The sequence below is a fragment of the Rattus norvegicus genome, chromosome 4 (genome assembly GCF_036323735.1).
Source record: "Rattus norvegicus strain BN/NHsdMcwi chromosome 4, GRCr8, whole genome shotgun sequence".
In the NCBI taxonomy this organism is placed as follows: Eukaryota; Metazoa; Chordata; class Mammalia; order Rodentia; family Muridae; genus Rattus; species Rattus norvegicus.
The window spans coordinates 26,460,589-26,479,320 of NC_086022.1; the positions used below are offsets into that span (position 1 = coordinate 26,460,589).

The following is an 18,732-nucleotide window of genomic DNA, read 5'->3' on the forward strand; positions in this document are numbered from 1 at the left end:
ATAATCCCATGCGTGCTATCGGACCACCACGGCCTAAAACTGGTCTTCAATATTAATAAGGGAAGAATGCCCACATATACGTGGAAATTGAACAATGCTCTACTCAATGATAACCTGGTCAAGGAAGAAATAAAGAAAGAAATTAAAAACTTTTTAGAATTTAATGAAAATGAAGATACAACATACTCAAACTTATGGGACACAATGAAAGCTGTGCTAAGAGGAAAACTCATAGCGCTGAGTGCCTGCAGAAAGAAACAGGAAAGAGCATATGTCAGCAGCTTGACAGCACACCTAAAAGCTCTAGAACAAAAAGAAGCAAATACACCCAGGAGGAGTAGAAGGCAGGAAATAATCAAACTCAGAGCTGAAATCAACCAAGTAGAAACAAAAAGGACCATAGAAAGAATCAACAGAACCAAAAGTTGGTTCTTTGAGAAAATCAACAAGATAGATAAACCCTTAGCCAGACTAACGAGAGGACACAGAGAGTGTGTCCAAATTAACAAAATCAGAAATGAAAAGGGAGACATAACTACAGATTCGGAGGAAATTCAAAAAATCATCAGATCTTACTATAAAAACCTATATTCAACAAAATTTAAAAATCTTCAGGAAATGGACAATTTCCTAGACAGATACCAGGTATCGAAGTTAAATCAGGAACAGATAAACCAGTTAAACAACCCCATAACTCCTAAGGAAATAGAAGCAGTCATTAAAGGTCTCCCAACCAAAAAGAGCCCAGGTCCAGACGGGTTTAGTGCAGAATTCTATCAAACCTTCATAGAAGACCTCATACCAATATTATCCAAACTATTCCACAAAATTGAAACAGATGGAGCCCTACCGAATTCCTTCTATGAAGCCACAATTACTCTTATACCTAAACCACACAAAGACACAACAAAGAAAGAGAACTTCAGACCAATTTCCCTTATGAATATCGACGCAAAAATACTCAATAAAATTCTGGCAAACCGAATTCAAGAGCACATCAAAACAATCATCCACCATGATCAAGTAGGCTTCATCCCAGGCATGCAGGGATGGTTTAATATACGGAAAACCATCAACGTGATCCATTATATAAACAAACTGAAAGAACAGAACCACATGATCATTTCATTAGATGCTGAGAAAGCATTTGACAAAATTCAACACCCCTTCATGATAAAAGTCCTGGAAAGAATAGGAATTCAAGGCCCATACCTAAACATAGTAAAAGCCATATACAGCAAACCAGTTGCTAACATTAAACTAAATGGAGAGAAACTTGAAGCAATCCCACTAAAATCAGGGACTAGACAAGGCTGCCCACTCTCTCCCTACTTATTCAATATAGTTCTTGAAGTTCTAGCCAGAGCAATCAGACAACAAAAGGAGATCAAAGGGATACAGATCGGAAAAGAAGAGGTCAAAATATCACTATTTGCAGATGACATGATAGTATATTTAAGTGATCCCAAAAGTTCCACCAGAGAACTACTAAAGCTGATAAACAACTTCAGCAAAGTGGCTGGGTATAAAATTAACTCAAATAAATCAGTAGCCTTCCTCTACACAAAAGAGAAACAAGCCGAGAAAGAAATTAGGGAAACGACACCCTTCATAATAGACCCAAATAATATAAAGTACCTCGGTGTGACTTTAACCAAGCAAGTAAAAGATCTGTACAATAAGAACTTCAAGACACTGAGGAAAGAAATTGAAGAAGACCTCAGAAGATGGAAAGATCTCCCATGCTCATGGATTGGCAGGATTAATATAGTAAAAATGGCCATTTTACCAAAAGCAATCTACAGATTCAATGCAATCCCCATCAAAATACCAATCCAATTCTTCAAAGAGTTAGACAGAACAATTTGCAAATTCATCTGGAATAACAAAAAACCCAGGATAGCTAAAGCTATCCTCAACAATAAAAGGACTTCAGGGGGAATCACTATCCCTGAACTCAAGCAGTATTACAGAGCAATAGTGATAAAAACTGCATGGTATTGGTACAGAGACAGACAGATAGACCAATGGAACAGAATTGAAGACCCAAAAATGAACCCACACACCTATGGTCACTTGATTTTTGACAAAGGAGCCAAAACCATCCAATGGAAAAAAGATAGTATTTTCAGCAAATGGTGCTGGTTCAACTGGAGGGCAACATGTAGAAGAATGCAGATCGATCCATCCTTATCACCCTGTACAAAGCTTAAGTCCAAGTGGATCAAGGACCTCCACATCAAACCAGACACACTCAAACTAATAGAAGAAAAACTAGGGAAGCATCTGGAACACATGGGCACTGGAAAAAATTTCCTGAACAAAACACCAATGGCTTATGCTCTAAGATCAAGAATCGACAAATGGGATCTCATAAAACTGCAAAGCTTCTGTAAGGCAAAGGACACTGTGGTTAGGACAAAACGGCAACCAACAGATTGGGAAAAGATCTTTACCAATCCTACAACAGATAGAGGCCTTATTTCCAAAATATACAAAGAACTCAAGAAGTTAGACCGCAGGGAAACAAATAACCCTATTAAAAAATGGGGTTCAGAGCTAAACAAAGAATTCACAGCTGAGGAATGCCGAATGGCTGAGAAACACCTAAAGAAATGTTCAACATCTTTAGTCATAAGGGAAATGCAAATCAAAACAACCCTGAGATTTCACCTCACACCAGTGCGATTGGCTAAGATCAAAAACTCAGGTGACAGCAGATGCTGGCGAGGATGTGGAGAAAGAGGAACACTCCTCCATTGTTGGTGGGATTGCAGACTGGTAAAACCATTCTGGAAATCAGTCTGGAGGATCCTCAGAAAATTGGACATTGAACTGCCTGATGATCCAGCTATACCTCTCTTGGGCATATACCCAAAAGATGCCTCAACATATAAAAGAGACACGTGCTCCACTATGTTCATCGCAGCCTTATTTATAATAGCCAGAAAATGGAAAGAACCCAGATGCCCTTCAACAGAGGAATGGATACAGAAAATGTGGTACATCTACACAATGGAATATTACTCAGCTATCAAAAACAACGAGTTTATGAAATTCGTAGGCAAATGGTTGGAACTGGAAAATATCATCCTGAGTGAGCTAACCCAATCACAGAAAGACATACATGGTATGCACTCATTGATAAGTGGCTATTAGCCCAAATGCTTGAATTACCCTAGATCCCTAGAACAAAGGAAACTCAAGACAGATGATCAAAATGTGAATGCTTCACTCCTTCTTTAAATGAGGAAAAAGAATACCCTTGGCAGGGAAGGGAGAGGCAAAGATTAAAACAGAGACTGAAGGAACACCCATTCAGAGCCTGCCCCACATGTGGCCCATACATATACAGCCACCCAATTAGACAAGATGGATGAAGCAAAGAAGTGCAGACCGACAGGAGCCGGATGTAGATCGCTCCTGAGAGACACAGCCAGAATACAGCAAATATAGAGGCGAATGCCAGCAGCAAACCACTGAACTGAGAATAGGTCCCCTATTGAAGGAATCAGAGAAAGAACTGGAAGAGCTTGAAGGGGCTCGAGACCCCAAAAGTACAACAATGCCAAGCAACCAGAGCTTCCAGGGACTAAGCCACTACCTAAAGACTATACATGGACTGACCCTGGACTCTGACCCCATAGGTAGCAATGAATATCCTAGTAAGAGCACCAGTGGAAGGGGAAGCCCTGGGTCCTGCTAAGACTGAACCCACAGTGAACTAGTCTATGGGGGGAGGGCGGCAATGGGGGGAGGGTTGGGAGGGGAACACCCATAAGGAAGGGGAGGGGGGAGGGGGATGTTTGCCCGGAAACCGGGAAAGGGAATAACACTCGAAATGTATATAAGAAATACTCAAGTTAATAAAAAAAAAAAAAAAAAAAAAAAAAAACATAGAAGAGAGAATTTTAGGTCTTAAAGACAAGTCAGACATAGCTCAGTCAAAGATGATGGATATAGAAAACCCAGGCACAAAACATCTAGGAAATCTTGGATATTATGATAAGACCAAACCAACAAATAATAGAAATAGAGGAGGAGGAAGAAGAAACCTAAGTCAAAGGCCACAGAAAATGCTTTTAACAAAATTACAGAGTAAGATTGCTCAAATCCAAAGATGCCTATCATACTGGTCAATGGTGGTGCATGCCACTAGTCACAGTATCCAGGAGGCAGAGGCAGCTGTGTCTCTTGACTGCAAGGCCAAGCTGGCCTACCAAGGGAATTCTACGACAGCCAAGGCTACACAGAGAAACTCTGTCTCACAAACAAACAAACAAACAAACAAAGAAACAAATGCCATTCAAGGTAGAAGAAGCATATAGAACACCAAATAGGATCAGAAAAGAAATTCCCCACAACAAATAATAATCAATAAAATATTGGAAACCGAATCCAAGAAGCCATCAAAAGATCAACCACCATGATCAAGTTGGCTTTACTCCAGAGATGGCAGGAATTGTTTAACATACATGAATCAGTAAAGGTAACCCATCATATAAACAAGCTGAAAGACAAAACACACATGATCATCTCATTAGACACAGAAAAGCCTTTGACAAAATCCAACACCCCTTTTTGATAAAAGTCTTGAACAGACTAAGGATACAAAGGACCTCAGCATAATGAAGGTAATTTAGAGCAAGCCCACAGCCAACAACAACTTAAACAGCAAGAAACTCAAAGCATTTCAACTGAAATTATGATGTTCACTCTATCCATACCTATTCGGTATAGACTTAGCTAGCATAGTAAGACACCTGAAGAAAATCAAGGGGGTACAAATAGGAAATGAAGAAATCAAAGTATCTTTATTTGCAGTTGATAAGCTTTTATACATAAAGGCTCTTAAAAGCTTTACCAGGAGACTTCTACAATTGATAAACCCTTTCAACAAAATAACAAGATACACAAAAGTAGTTTTCATACACCCCCTCCCACACACACATGCACGCACTTGTGACAAACATATTGAGAAAGAAGTCAGGGAAATATTACCATTAACAATAGCAGCAACAACAAATAGTCTTGGAATAACTCTAACCAAGCAAGTGAAATATTTGCAGAGTAAAAATTCAAAGACACTGAAGAAAGAAATTGAAGAAGACACCAGGAGATGTAACAGTTTCTCTGATTTCAGGTTGCACTACAGAGCTATAGTCATAAAGTAGCATGCCATTGGCATAAAAACAGACATATTGACCAATGAAAATGAAGCTCAAGATGGGAGTCTACCTAACCTATAGACACTTGATTTTTTAATAAGCCAAAAAATACACACTTGAGAAAAGTCACCAACGTCAACAAATTGTGCTGGTCAAGCTGGATGGTTGCATGTGGAAGGATGCAAAACTATCTATATTTTTTTCATGATGAGCAAGACTCCAGATGGATCAACATAAGACCAGATATTCTGGATCTAATAGGGAAAGTGAAGATTAAGCTTGAACTCATTGATGCAGGAAAGGACTTCTTGAACAGGACACTGATAGCATAGGCACTAAAATGAACAATCAATAAATAGGACTTCGTAAAGCTGAAAAGCTTTTATATGTCAAAGGACACCATCATAAACAAAGTAACAACCTACAAGATATGAAAAGGCCATTACCAATGATATGTGTGTGTGTGTGTGTGTGTGTGTGTGTGTGTGTGTGTGTGTGTGTGGTTAGTATTTGACATATGTGAAGAATTAGAAAGCTTGAACACCAAGAAAACAGATTTTACCCAAAACAAGTGATTTGAGAAACAGTTAAAGAAATATTCAGCATCCTTAATAATCATGGAAATGCAAACTAAAACGACTTGGATTTCATCTTATTTCAGTCAGAGTTGTGGTGATCAGTAAAACAAATGAGAGTATAAGCTAGAGAAGGTGTAGAGGATGGGAAACAGTCATTGTTGATGAGAATGCAAGCTTACACAGCCATTATGGAAATCAGTGTGATGCTACCTCAGAAAGCTGGGGATTGATTTACCTCAAGATCAAATTACCACTTCTTGGAATATACCTAATGGACTCTATCCTTTTTACCAAGATATCTATTACTCTATGATCATTGCTGTACTTTTTATAATAGCCAAAAATTAGAAATAGACTATATATTCATCAACAAATGAATAGGTAATAAAAATGGGGTATGTTTACACAATGGGATATTATACAGCTGTTAGGAAAAGTATAATATTCTCAGGTAAATGGCTGGATCTAGAACAAATTATGCTGATTGAGCTGACACAAACCCAAAAGACAGATATTGTATGTTTCGTCTTATATGGTGACGTTAACTTTTAAGCTTCCCATATATGTACAAGAATCTGAATAACCACAAACCATGTAATTAGTAAGGGATCTAGGGAAGGAAGGGGAAAATAGAACATAGTCTTATGGAGAGAAGGGGGGCACTATAATTGTAAGATTAAATACAGAGTAAGAGGGGGAGAGCATGGTAAAGGAGGGATATGGGGAGGGATTACTAACACTAAAGGTTATTTGAAAAAGTAGACACCTACCCCTGTAGTAGCTTCCTAAAATATGTACATGTATGAAATGCATCTAAATGAAGTCAGCATGTAATAGGGGAATTAGTGTCCTCAACTAGACATCTTAATGCCAACAAGGAAGCCTCGGCTATTGCCAAGCTACCAGTTGCTCTTCACAGCAGTGTTAAGATCCTACTGCTATTACCTATTTGTGTAATCAAGCACAGAGAAGTCCAGCTGTGTCTCAGCTGGAAGCCTCACTCCTGCTAATGTTCATAGTGCTCCTAGGTACTCTGCATACTATGAGAGGAGAAATGTAGTCATCCATAGAAGCTGCATATAATCCATATGTCCTTTAACAGGACACTGCTTACAGAGTATACCGGTGCAATAGTGGCACGGACGTTATGGAAGTAACCCACCTCTCTTTGAATGGATTTAAGGCTTACTCCACGAGATGGATTGTTACTGCTAATGAGGTCAAGAAACCTGAGACTAGATAGGCTATGGCAATAAAAGAAACCCGTTATTTTGCCAAAGGAGTTTGTCAGTAAAATGATTCCTAATACAATACAGTTCTATCCATAGACCCTTGTTTAACCCTCATCAGAGAAGCTTCTATTTTCAGTAGCTAGGAGTTAACATAGAGAACCACAATTGGACAATATGGTGAGAGTGAGAGGCTTTGGAATAACCAGTTCTAATTGAGATGTCTTCATCTACCCCTCCTCTCAAGGTGTAGGGATCTATGCAGAAGAGAAAACAGAATGATAATAAAAGTCAAAGGTGATGGATGGCTCTAATGGAACGTCTTTCACACACATATGATATATGCACGTACACACACACACACACACACACACACACACACAAAGACTGTGGCAATACTTTTTTTCCATTATTTATAGGAGAAGAACAGATATACTAAAGATTTTAATATTATGTGAGAAAGTCCCAGATACAGTGAGTTTCCTTAGGTTCTCCCTACCCCTTCTTTCTGGGGCTATCAGTGAGAATTCAAAACCAACAGGAAAACAAACTAACTGATTCTCCTCCATTGGTCAGACCCATGAGGCTAAAAGAAAATAAATGCTTGGTTGTGGCAGTCTCTGAACCCCTCTTTTTTCCATTCTTAAAGTCAAAACATTGTTAAAACTTGTCTATGGATAACATGGAATCCAATCAATTCTTGTTTGGTCTGTATGCTTCTGGTCACTTTTACTCTGGCTAGAATAAGGTAGTTAATTATGATTAAAACACTTAATATCTTCAAGTAAATATATATATTTTAAATCAACCCTTTCCCCATGACTTCTTGTAGTGAAATGAAAATAGTAACAGTGCGAGAATAATATCTAGTGTACTAACAGTGTCATAAACCGAATCTTAAATAGATTCAGGAAGTTCATCACTTTATATGATAGATTGATTAAGCTTTTGGCATAAGTCTAGTTATGTTATAGATTAATTTCCTTTAATATACCATTAAATATACTCATGAAAATTGTTATTACCTTAGTAACGTTTTGGTTCTGCAAATAATAAGCAATGTAATGGGTTTTTTTTCAGGCTAGAGGTAATATAAGAATGGCTTAAACATTACTAATTGACATGATTTTGAGAGCGAGCTTTCTATTCTTTATTTGTCTTTTAACGTTGGAACAGTGTATAGCTGTAGTTTGATGTAGTAGATTCTCTCAAATGTTTCCAATTTTAATATTTGTTAAGTTGTTATAATCTGAGGTAAGATAGATGTGGCACCACTCCATAAGCCTTCCTTTGATTTTTCACGAAACATTATTGTGTGCTTGTTGTGTGCTTTAATAAAGGATCTAACTGGAATGCTGTCAGACAGTGTCCTATGGGGGGTTTTCAGTGTTTGCTCATAAGAGAAGGAAATGTCTTTTGTTTTGAGTATGATTTAAGAAATTTGGCCTTGGAGTTTTCCTGTAGAACTATACTAGAACTTTTTAAACATTTTGGCCAAAATTTATAATACTTTCCAAAGTGTCTGCTTAAATACTATATGGGCTGAACAGGTTAATTTGAAAGACAGCAGTGAAGGTGGCCATGTGGCAAGGCTTGGAGGGAGGAAAGGGACAGGGAAAATAATGTAACCGCATTATAATCTCAAAAACTGGAAGATTGCTTTTAAAAAGTTCATCTGGGAGGAAAATGTTTTAAAAAATTGGAAGCTATAGCAAATAAAATCTGTTCCGTGGAGTAGGAGTTCAGTCAGTTCAGTCAGTAAACTGATGGATGTGGTGGTCCTGCAATACTGTTTCCAATGCTCAGGAAGAAAACATATAAACTGCAGCATGTTGAGGCAGAAATAGAATACTGTTCTTTCAAAACATACTTGTTTATAATTTGAAGAAATGTTGAACCGAAAAATGTATATTTTAAGGTTAAAAGTTTTTGAGCCAGATTGTTCGAACATAAATTTTCTTAATCAATTCTACAAATCTTGAGATTAAAAGTGAGCAAATTCATCTAGGCTCCTGCTCATTTTAGAGACTGTAAGATGCTGGATTGGAAAGAGTGAAGATGAAAGTAAGAGGGAACCGTTGCCCCAGCCTCCACAGCAGACGGCCACGTTCAACCAGCCTAGTTTTCTCGCTGGAGGACGATGGCTTACATTCATCTTAGTTGGGTTAGTTTTATGTACCAGACAAAATTAGTGTTTGCTTTTTCAAGATTATATGCACTTTCTTATTTGGACTATTCAGTGTAGAATTATGAACTTAATGGTACTTTGTAAAAGTACCTATGTACTGTAGTTTCTAATAAAGCTTTTAGAAAAGAATTTCCTAAGGTCTCAGGTGAAGGCTCATCTCCATTATGCTGGTGATATCTTCTGTCCTGAGCTTCATGGGAACATGGAATTGACTTACTGGGAGGACTATATCAGCTAACAATCTTTCCTGATACATAGCATGAGTTGTGAAAAACTTTCAGTTTTGTTTTTCTAAGTAAAGAAGATACACGTATCTTACACTTAGTTTTAAAATCAAGATCTTGTGAGTTCAGGACCACCCTGGTCTACAAAGCAAGCCCAGGACAGATAGAGCTATTATACAGAGAAACCCTGTGTCAAAACACCACCACCACCACAAACAGCAAAAAAGTTTCCTTTCTTTGATCCTGGCTTTATTAGTTGTACATACTATGCTGTTATAATTATTAGAACTCTCAGTGAACAGTTGAATTATTATTTCTAATGTTGTAAGTACTATATAATACTATTTGAAGATAAAGTCCAAGAAACTGTGTGGATTTTCTAGCCAGAAAGGAATTTATTTTTTAAACTGACCAATTTGGTAGCCATGGTTGAGAGTTATTCATATATCTTAGACATTGAACTTCAAATAGAAATTTATAACAAAACATCTAGAGAGAATCATCGCTATGGAAGGGAAAAGCTCAGACAAATACCTAGATTCAAATAAAGAGGTGTGTATTTAAAAAGTGAAAGCTAATGGTTGATAGGAAGATTAAACAACTTTCCTGGGTAAGATTAATCTTCCCAGACAACTGAAGTATGAGGCTTCTTCTCATATACCACTGAAAAATGCTAAGTAAATTTAATCATATGCACACAAACAATACTAAACAGATTCAATGAGTTGTATTTATATTATGCATATATGTTTGTGAGTGTAAAATAATAAAAGAAAAGGAAGCTCTCAATTTGAGGAATGGAGGTATAGAAGGAGTTGGAGGGAAAAAGCAAAGTGGAGAAGTAACGTAATTATATTTCAACTAAAAGTTTAAAATGAACATACATTTAAAAACATTGAGCATGCGAGACTCCTATGTATCTGCTACTCAGAGCAGTACATATAATTATTAATAGTGACATAAGATCCACCAAGAGAAATGCCTTTTTATTCACAGACATGTAATTATCCAAATGTAAAAGCTGAGGCTAGATAGATCAGTACGTGCTCAGCCATCATTGGAGAGGCTTCCTCCTGCAGCTGATAGGAACAAGAACAGAGACCACAGCCAGACATTGTGCAGAGAATGAGAGAACTTTGGAATACTCAGCCCTAAATGGGATGTATCCCATCAGTCTTGTCACTCAAGGCTTAGGGAACCGTGTAGGAAAGAAGGTAGAAAGTGTGTATGAGCCAGAGGGGAGGGAGGACATTAAGAAACAAGTTCCATTAAAACAGTCAAAGCACATATGAGCTCACAGAGACTGGGGCACCATGCACAGGGCCTGCATGGATGTGCACAAGGTCCTCTGTGTATATTTTACAGCTTCCGGTTTAGTGTTTTTATGAAATTCCTAAGTACGTGAATGAGTGGGTTCTGTTTCTTGTCCCGTCTATTGAGCTCCTCTCCTTCCATTTGTTTGTTTAGTCCTATTTCAATATGTTAGTTTTGGTTTTACTATTTTTATTTTGCTATTATTCCTTAGAAACTTGTTTGTTTTCTAATGACAGACAGAAAGGGGTGGATCCCAATGGGAGGGAAGTTGGAGAGGAACCAAGAGTAGAGCGAGGGAAAATCCTAATCAGGATATATTATATGAGAAAAAAAAGTTTCAATAAAAGAGAAAACATAAGGGGACATGGATAAATGAAAATGAGCAAATAAATGAAGGAAATAAGACTAGCATAAAGATATATACCTGGGTTTTCACACGCTAGTGACTAAATGACAGCAGATGAATGACAGAGGAGGGTTCTGTAGGTAGAGGTTGGGAAGGAAATATGCAGTGAATGGAAATTGATTTTATCTGCTTATAGGGTCAACCGCCAATTGTCTCAAGATTTAAAATATAACCTTACAGAGGGGAATGAAAGATTTGTTTTAATGTATTTTCCATTTTCAGTAGAAAGGCTTTAGAATCCACCTAGTGACACATAAATGAGTGTCCAGCTTGAACAGGATATATTTTAAAGTGTACCTTAAAAGGAAGATTGTAGTAAGTAGGTTCATAATTTTCCTGCTACTCAAGATGCAACAGTGATCATTCAACAAACAGTATTAGAAAATAAATACATACAATGAGATAAAGATAAAAGACAAAAAACCTCTAAGGGATGTCAAGTCTGTAAAGTTAGTGTGTAAATTCCAACAGCAACAACAGTGCTACCGGGTGTCCAGGAAGTGCGGGGAACGCTTCCTGTGCTCTAGTGAAAAACCTTAGACAATAAGATATTTTTTGTGTGCAGTTTCTTTTCATTTCATGCGCATAACTACAATTTAGAATTACAGAACGACTGTATGACAACATTGTCAGTGTTGATATTTTAAAGTAACACCAGTAAATTTAGAATGGGTCTAAATGTGGGAATTTTCAATATCTTGATCGTTGCCCTTTCCTTACTAGTGCACTGCATGACCATTTGTTGTTCAGAATTTACTGTTTTGAATTTTCTAGACTAGTTTTACTTATCCTGTACTACAATTTATCTCCTGAAGGTCAAGTAACCTGGTTTGGCTATGAAAGTCCTCGTAGCTTCTGGGACTACATCAGAGTGGCTTGCCGGAAAGTTTCACAAAACTGTATCTGTAGTATTGAAAATATGGAAAATGTCAGTTCCTCCAGAGCTAAGGTAAGACTTGATAATAGGAAGTATGTCTAATCTAATTAGAAACTAGTTTGCCTGAACTGAAATTATTTGAACTCTATTTAAAACAAGTTTTGTCGTGGTATTGTTGTTGGTGATGGTGGTGGTGGAATTTGCACATTACCCAAGTTGTTGACATCCCTTAGAGGTTTTTTGTCCTTTATTTTTATTTCATTTTATGTACTTATTTTCTAATACTGTTTGGTGAATGCTCACTGTTACATCTTGAATAGCAGAAAGATATGAACCTACTCACTACAGTCTTCCTCTTAAGAAGCACTTTAAAATATATCCTGTTCAAGCTGGGCATGATAGTTCACATGTGTAATCCCGGTACTCAAGGGCAGAGGCAGGTGAATCTCTGACTTCAAGGCCAGCCTGGTCCACAGCACGAAGTCCAGGAATCTTGGGGATTTTTGAGGGTCTTTCTTTGAGGGTCTGTAACCTCCAAACCAACACTGTGTTCCTGTCTTTCACTGTGCTAACATTTACACTGCTCATGCACAAACAACGGTGACTCAACTGGCACAAATGAAGGCAGTGGCATCAAGTGACACAGGTAGCCACTGAGTACTTTCCTATAGTGTAGTTCGTTTTGAAAAGGCAGTTTACTAAAGGCATTTTCATCTAGTCAATTTAATCTCTGACTGGGTATTGACTAGGCAATCAGGTATGAAAATGTACAAAATGACTGGGCAAGATTGTCCATTCCTGCATTCTCATGCTAGGGAGGCTGGGGCAAGAGGGAGGACAGAGGCTTTGAGGCCAGCTTGGGAGACTTGTGAGTTCCAGCCAGTCTAGATTTTATAGTAAGTTGTATCAGAAAACACTTCTGTAGCATACTGGAGTGCTATGGAAAGACACTTGTATAATTGTCTGTATCAGGAGGGAGGTGACCTAGGCACTTTTTTATGTGCTACTATTTTTATTGCAAAGAAAGTTACAGATGTAATTTGGGAGCTGGAGAGAGAGAGAGAGAGAGAGAACACAGGCAGAGACACACACACAGAGAGAGAGAGAGAGAGAGAGAGAGAGAGAGAGAACACAGGCAGAGACACACACAGAGAGAGAGAGAGAGAGAGAGAGAGAGAGAGAGAGAACACAGGCAGAGACACACAGAGAGAGAGAGAGAGAGAGAGAGAACACAGGCAGAGACACAGAGAGAGAGAGAGAGAGAGAGAGAGAGAGAGAGAGAGAGAGAGAGAGAGACAGGGGAGGGAGGTGGGGGTGTGTCTTCATTAAGGGCTTACCACATAAGCCTGAGGACCTGAGCTTGGTTCTCAGAATCTACCTAAAGCCAAGCATAGCAGTATATGCCTGGATTCTCTGCTCTGCAGAGGCTGAGGCAAGTACATCCTTGGGGTTGACTGGTCAGCCCTGTGAGAAACCTTGTCTCAAAAATCAATGTAAACAGCTCTTAAGGAATAACATGCGTGATTGTCCTTTGGCTTCCACAGGCACTCACACACAGGTGCACATGAACACACACACACACACACACACACACAAATATATATATATATATATATATATATATATATATATATATTTCTTTTTCAGATTTAGACATTTGGCAGACACTTTCTTGCAAGAAATAGCCTTTTTTCCTGAAGAATATGCATGGTGAAACAACTGACAAAATTTCTTGCTAGTGGTCAAGCTTTTAAGCAAAAGTTAAACTTTTGGAAAACTTGCATTCACTGCATTAAGCTTCATAACAGCTTTTCTGATAGCTTCGATATAATCAGGAAATACATTTTAAAACTGATTTGTAGAATTTAGTATTTGATAGACCTGCCTAACTTATATTTTCTAAATGTCCAATTCATAGGCTTACAAAAACAGGCATGAATATATGATTAATTCAAAGTTTAAGTTAAGCCTATAAATTTAATGCAAAAATATATTAAAAGTTCATTGTTTTAGTTACCTATCCATATTACATCTAACTTTTTAAAATTATCATGTGATGAAGGGGTGTGTGTGTGTGTGTGTGTGTGTCTGTGTCTGTGTCTGTCAGTGTGTGACACATGCTGCATTCAAATGTACAGATCTGCCCATTTGCGTGCCCATTGTGTGTCTTCTTTTATCATTCTTTACCATATTGCCTAAACTGGAAGGTTATTGTTTGGCTAAGCTGGCTGGTTGACAAGTTAGAGAATCTCTGACCTGACTGACTATACCCCCCCGCCCCCTGGAATGCTAGCATTACAGGCTTATGCAAGCATGATGGATTTTATGTGGTTTACATTCATGCTTGCAAGACAAGTGCTCTTACCCATTGAGTCATCGAATTTTCCCCATTTACTGAGTTAGCATGTTAGGTACAGTAAATATTAATAGGTATAGTCTACTTAAAAGCTCTCTTAGGAACCTCAATAATTTTTTAAATTTGTAAAAAAAAAAAAAAGATAAAAAGCCTTTTTAAATGACCTAAGATGCAGACATAAGGTATGTTAGCCTTAATTTAGAAAGTGTTTTATGTTTTATTGGGCTGCCATAAGTAGAAAGATAAAGATTTATAGTTTGAAGATCTAGTCATGACTTAGTTCATTATTTTACAATTTTAAAACTGAAACTATGCCTTGGTTGAGTTTATATCAGCTTTGTTTCCTTGCTTTCCTTATGACTTGGGAATGATATCTCATTTCTTTAGGTTAAAAGATTAGTTGTATTTTTTGAAGAAACAAATCTATACAAGCAAAAAATTGTGGCACACATTTTTTTTTCATCTTCGTTGGGTGTTTTTGCTGCCTGCGTGGGATTGCAATCTGATAGCTTTACTAAAATACTAACGCCTGCTTTCTACACACCCTCGTTGTCATTGTAAATAGATTTCCTCATATTCTGATTATAGTTTTTCCCACCCCTAGTCCTCCCAGTTCCTCACTTCATCCCCTCCCATCTGGATCCACGCCCTTTCTCTCTGCAGTTAGAAAACAAGCAGGCATCTAAGGAATAATAATAAAATAAAATAAGACCAAACAAAATGAGCAGTTTGGAAGAGGGCCAAACAAACCTAAGAAAATGCACAAGAAACAGATTAGAAATGCAGAGGCACAACATTCGCACACAGAAAACCCTTGGAAACTCAGAACTGGAAGCTATAGTATCACGAGAAGGACCTGCATTTAGGTCCTGGGCTTCTCACTTTGCTATGAGAAGAATGTATTTTAGAGTCAGTCATTTTCATAAACAAGATCTATGATGATAACCAAAACCTTCCGAACACATCAGTTTTCCAGAGTTACTTTCCTCCAAGTCTCACGATGATATCCTAGTTGAAAAACCTCATGGGATTCAATCAGTCAGCTAAATGCATGTATGTGAGGGAAAAGAATTCTCCATGAGTCTCAGGTTTTCATTCGGTAGAGGAAATAATAACACTGGTATTGCCAAGGCCCTTCTTTTAATTTGTTAAGGTATATATTCTGTAGTCTTCTAAATATTAAATATCAATGTTAGACATCTCTCGAAATAGAGCATTACTTCTTCACATTCTTCATAGTTTTAGCTTGAAGCCAAAATGAATAGCTTTGAAAATGTAATAAATAGCAAAGGCAATTGGCCTTTAACCAGGGATTTTACAAAAACAGGATTTGCCCATCTGGTGGTAAATAAAAATCTCAGAAATGTAACTCTTGTGAGAGATGAGGTTCCCCCAATGTCTGGAATAAAACTGAGAACCAGAACGTGGAAATGCTTATAGCCTCTGCAAGCTAAAAGTGAACACTGCCTATAACCAGGAGGGGTGCACCAGTTGCCAACCTGCGAGAGCATAACTTGACTGTCTGCATTTTGTGTGACCCTGAAGAGAAAGATCCTGCTGTTGCCCATCCAGATTTCTAAATAGTAAAGGTGCTGACTCAGCATATTCTTAAGCCTCTAAAATTACAATATACTGCATAGCAATAGAAAACTAATACAAATTTCCATAATAAAATTTATTTCCCTGCCTAGTTGTATACATGTAGAGCTTATTGCCTTTCTTTCTCCATCACAGTAGGATGCTGTCTGTAATGGCTGCACCCAGAGAGATAATGTTTAGTATAAATAAGTCTCTCACAACAGTTGAATGAAAATATTCACAAATTTTCAGAATTTATTGCACAGGTTAAGTCATTTTTAGAAGCCAGTAATTTTGTACTTGAAATGCTTCCTGAATCTGGACTAGCTTTTTTTTTTTTTTTTTACTGGATGATGAAATCCCCAAATTCCAGTAAATAAAACAAATTTTAAGGCAGAAATATAGAATCATGGAGAAGGAAAACAAAGTGCTATAGTTTTGAAGTCACTATGAAGGATTATTTGATAGATCATTTATATTGGTCCTGGATCAGTGACATGTTCATGGTAGCAGGACTGAAGACCAGGAGATCTCCACCTCTAATCTCTTTCTATTGATTAGTTTTATATAAGAAATTGGTCAAGAGAAGTCACATGGATGGATGGATCTATAAATGTTTAGCTTGGTAACAAAGTATTTGAAAACCTAGAAATGGAAAATTAACTTTCTTGGTTTTTTTTTTTTTTGGTTCTTTTTTTTCGGAACTGGGGACCGAACCCAGGGCCTTGTGCTTCCTAGGCAAGCGCTCTACCACTGAGCTAAATCCCCAACCCCGAAAATTAACTTTCTAGTTTTCAAATATAAAATAGGAACCATGAATAAAACAAGTATTGTAAACCCATTTAATAAAGACTGGAATAGTAAGTATGCAACTGGCTGGTCCTCAGAATGCAGAAAATAGCCCAGAAGACAATGAACATGCACTTCAATACGAATTGCTCTTAAGAATGTGCCTTATATAAAGAGAGAGCTTCGTGACCACAGGGCCCGTCATGCAGTCATGAAATCACAAAGTGCTGGAAGAGACAGAGCATAGACTGTAGACAGGATGGTGGGGCCTAAAGCGAAAGAGGCTTTCCTTCATATCCCATGAGGTGCTATATTGGGAGAGATAGCCATCACGAACGTTACAGACCCCTTTTGGAGGGTGGTAATGGATTTGGGGGTGAGCAAGCTTTATACCATATTATCTAGCCTGGCCTGACCTTCACCCCAGTGGACATATACTAGTGGATCCACAGTCCTACCTTGCAGCTACAAGGAAAAAGAGATGTAGAGCCACAGAACAACATGCTTACTCATCAGCCCTGCATGTCAGAAGTGAGGAGGGGATGGGTGGAGGGGATATGAGGGAATGGAATGAATTCTGGGGAAGGGGGAGCACTTAGTCTGCGAGTTAGGATTAAGCAGCAGATAAAAGAGCAGACTAAATGTTTTCATTTTATTCTTTAGAAATAACAGGTTAAAGTTCTGGAAAAACTAGGTAGGATGTTCCGTAAACACTCCAGACTTTCATTTGAGGCCAGAACGTTTTCATACTGAGGATAAAGACAGTTCAGAATGATCAACAAAAATTAAAGTCCTAAAGTGGTGCTCTTCAACATGTCTCCAAGAAGAAAGAAACAGCCGTGGACAGAGGAAGCATCCTAGTGCTGTGAGTTATTGTTAACAATATCCGTTATTCAGTCAAATCAAGCGTATCAAGAAAGAACATCAAGGTAGGTGTGGCGGTACATGCCTGTAATCTCAGCACTCAGGAAGCTGAAGAAAGAGGGTCCCAAGTTCAAGGCCAGTTTGGGGTACATGGAAAAACTGTCTCAAATCTCATAATCCCCAAAAAGAAAAATTGACTGATACCAAGAAAACCTACAAAAGAAACAGAACTATAGATGGTAAATGCAATAAACTCTTAAGTAATTACAGTGGGTTAAAATTAGGAGCAAAGAGGAGGTTTAGGAAACTGGACATTTACAAAACAGCAACACTGCCAACCAACCAGAGCTCCCAGGGACTAAACACTACCCAAAGACTAAACATGGACTGACCCTGGGCTCCAACTGCATATGTAGCAGAGGATGGCCTTCTTGGACACCAATGGGAGGAGAGGCCCTTTGTTCTGCCAAGGGGTTGTATAGGGGATGTCATGGCGGGAAGTGGGGGATGGATGGGGAAGGGAATAACCTTATAGAAGAAGGGGAGGGAGATGGGTTGGGGACTTATGACCAGGAAACTGGGAAAGGGAATAACATTTGAAATGTAAATAAAAAAATCCAATAAAAGAAAAAAAAGAGCTAGACTTATACAAACACTGACTGTTTGCAGAATCATAATTGATCTCAGTGACCTCCAAAGGATCATGTAAGGTCCACAGTGGAAGTAAGCTGGACTCAATGACAGAACAGCAAGATCCTTTAATGGGGGGACATTTTGAAGGGCCTCTAAGTATCTCTTAAGTGAAAGAGGAAATCATAATCAAAATTGAAGTATATTTGAAAAATGACAATGAAATGTAATATATAAAAAACTTGCTTTAAAGAAATACACTTATGCAAGCTTTTCTGTATGTTTGAATAACAATAAGTGATAGAAATTAGTTGTCAAAGAATTCATGTAACAAGCCACTACTTAAGTAGTAACTGTAAATAGAAGGAAAGAAAGAATAAAGACCAATACTTCAATTACAGTAAAGCAAATTTATTCTAGAATTCCATACTAAAAGCTGTGGGCCATTTTTTGATTATTGGTATAATTAATAGATTTCAGTACATCTCTTCAAGAAGTAAAACAGATTATAAATTATCAGGAATGAAGACA

At 37.9% G+C, this 18,732-nt stretch overlaps 2 protein-coding genes across 4 annotated transcripts in view; one reads left to right on the forward strand and one right to left on the reverse strand.

Moving 5' to 3' along the window:
- The window catches only part of Abcb1a (ATP binding cassette subfamily B member 1A), a 176,054-nt gene that overhangs the window by 148,186 nt on the left and 9,136 nt on the right, over window positions 1-18,732 (reverse strand). The window lies entirely within an intron of this gene.
- Rundc3b (RUN domain containing 3B) overlaps window positions 1-18,732 on the forward strand; it is a 136,904-nt gene that overhangs the window by 43,088 nt on the left and 75,084 nt on the right. For 2 of the 3 annotated variants that reach the window (XM_006236003.5, NM_001047116.2), the window contains exon 3: window positions 11,923-12,056. In XM_006236003.5, coding sequence (XP_006236065.1) covers window positions 11,923-12,056 — 134 coding nt within the window. Of the gene's footprint in view, window positions 1-11,921; window positions 12,057-18,732 lie in introns of those variants that run through there. The other variant, XM_039108366.2, reaches the window with a different exon arrangement.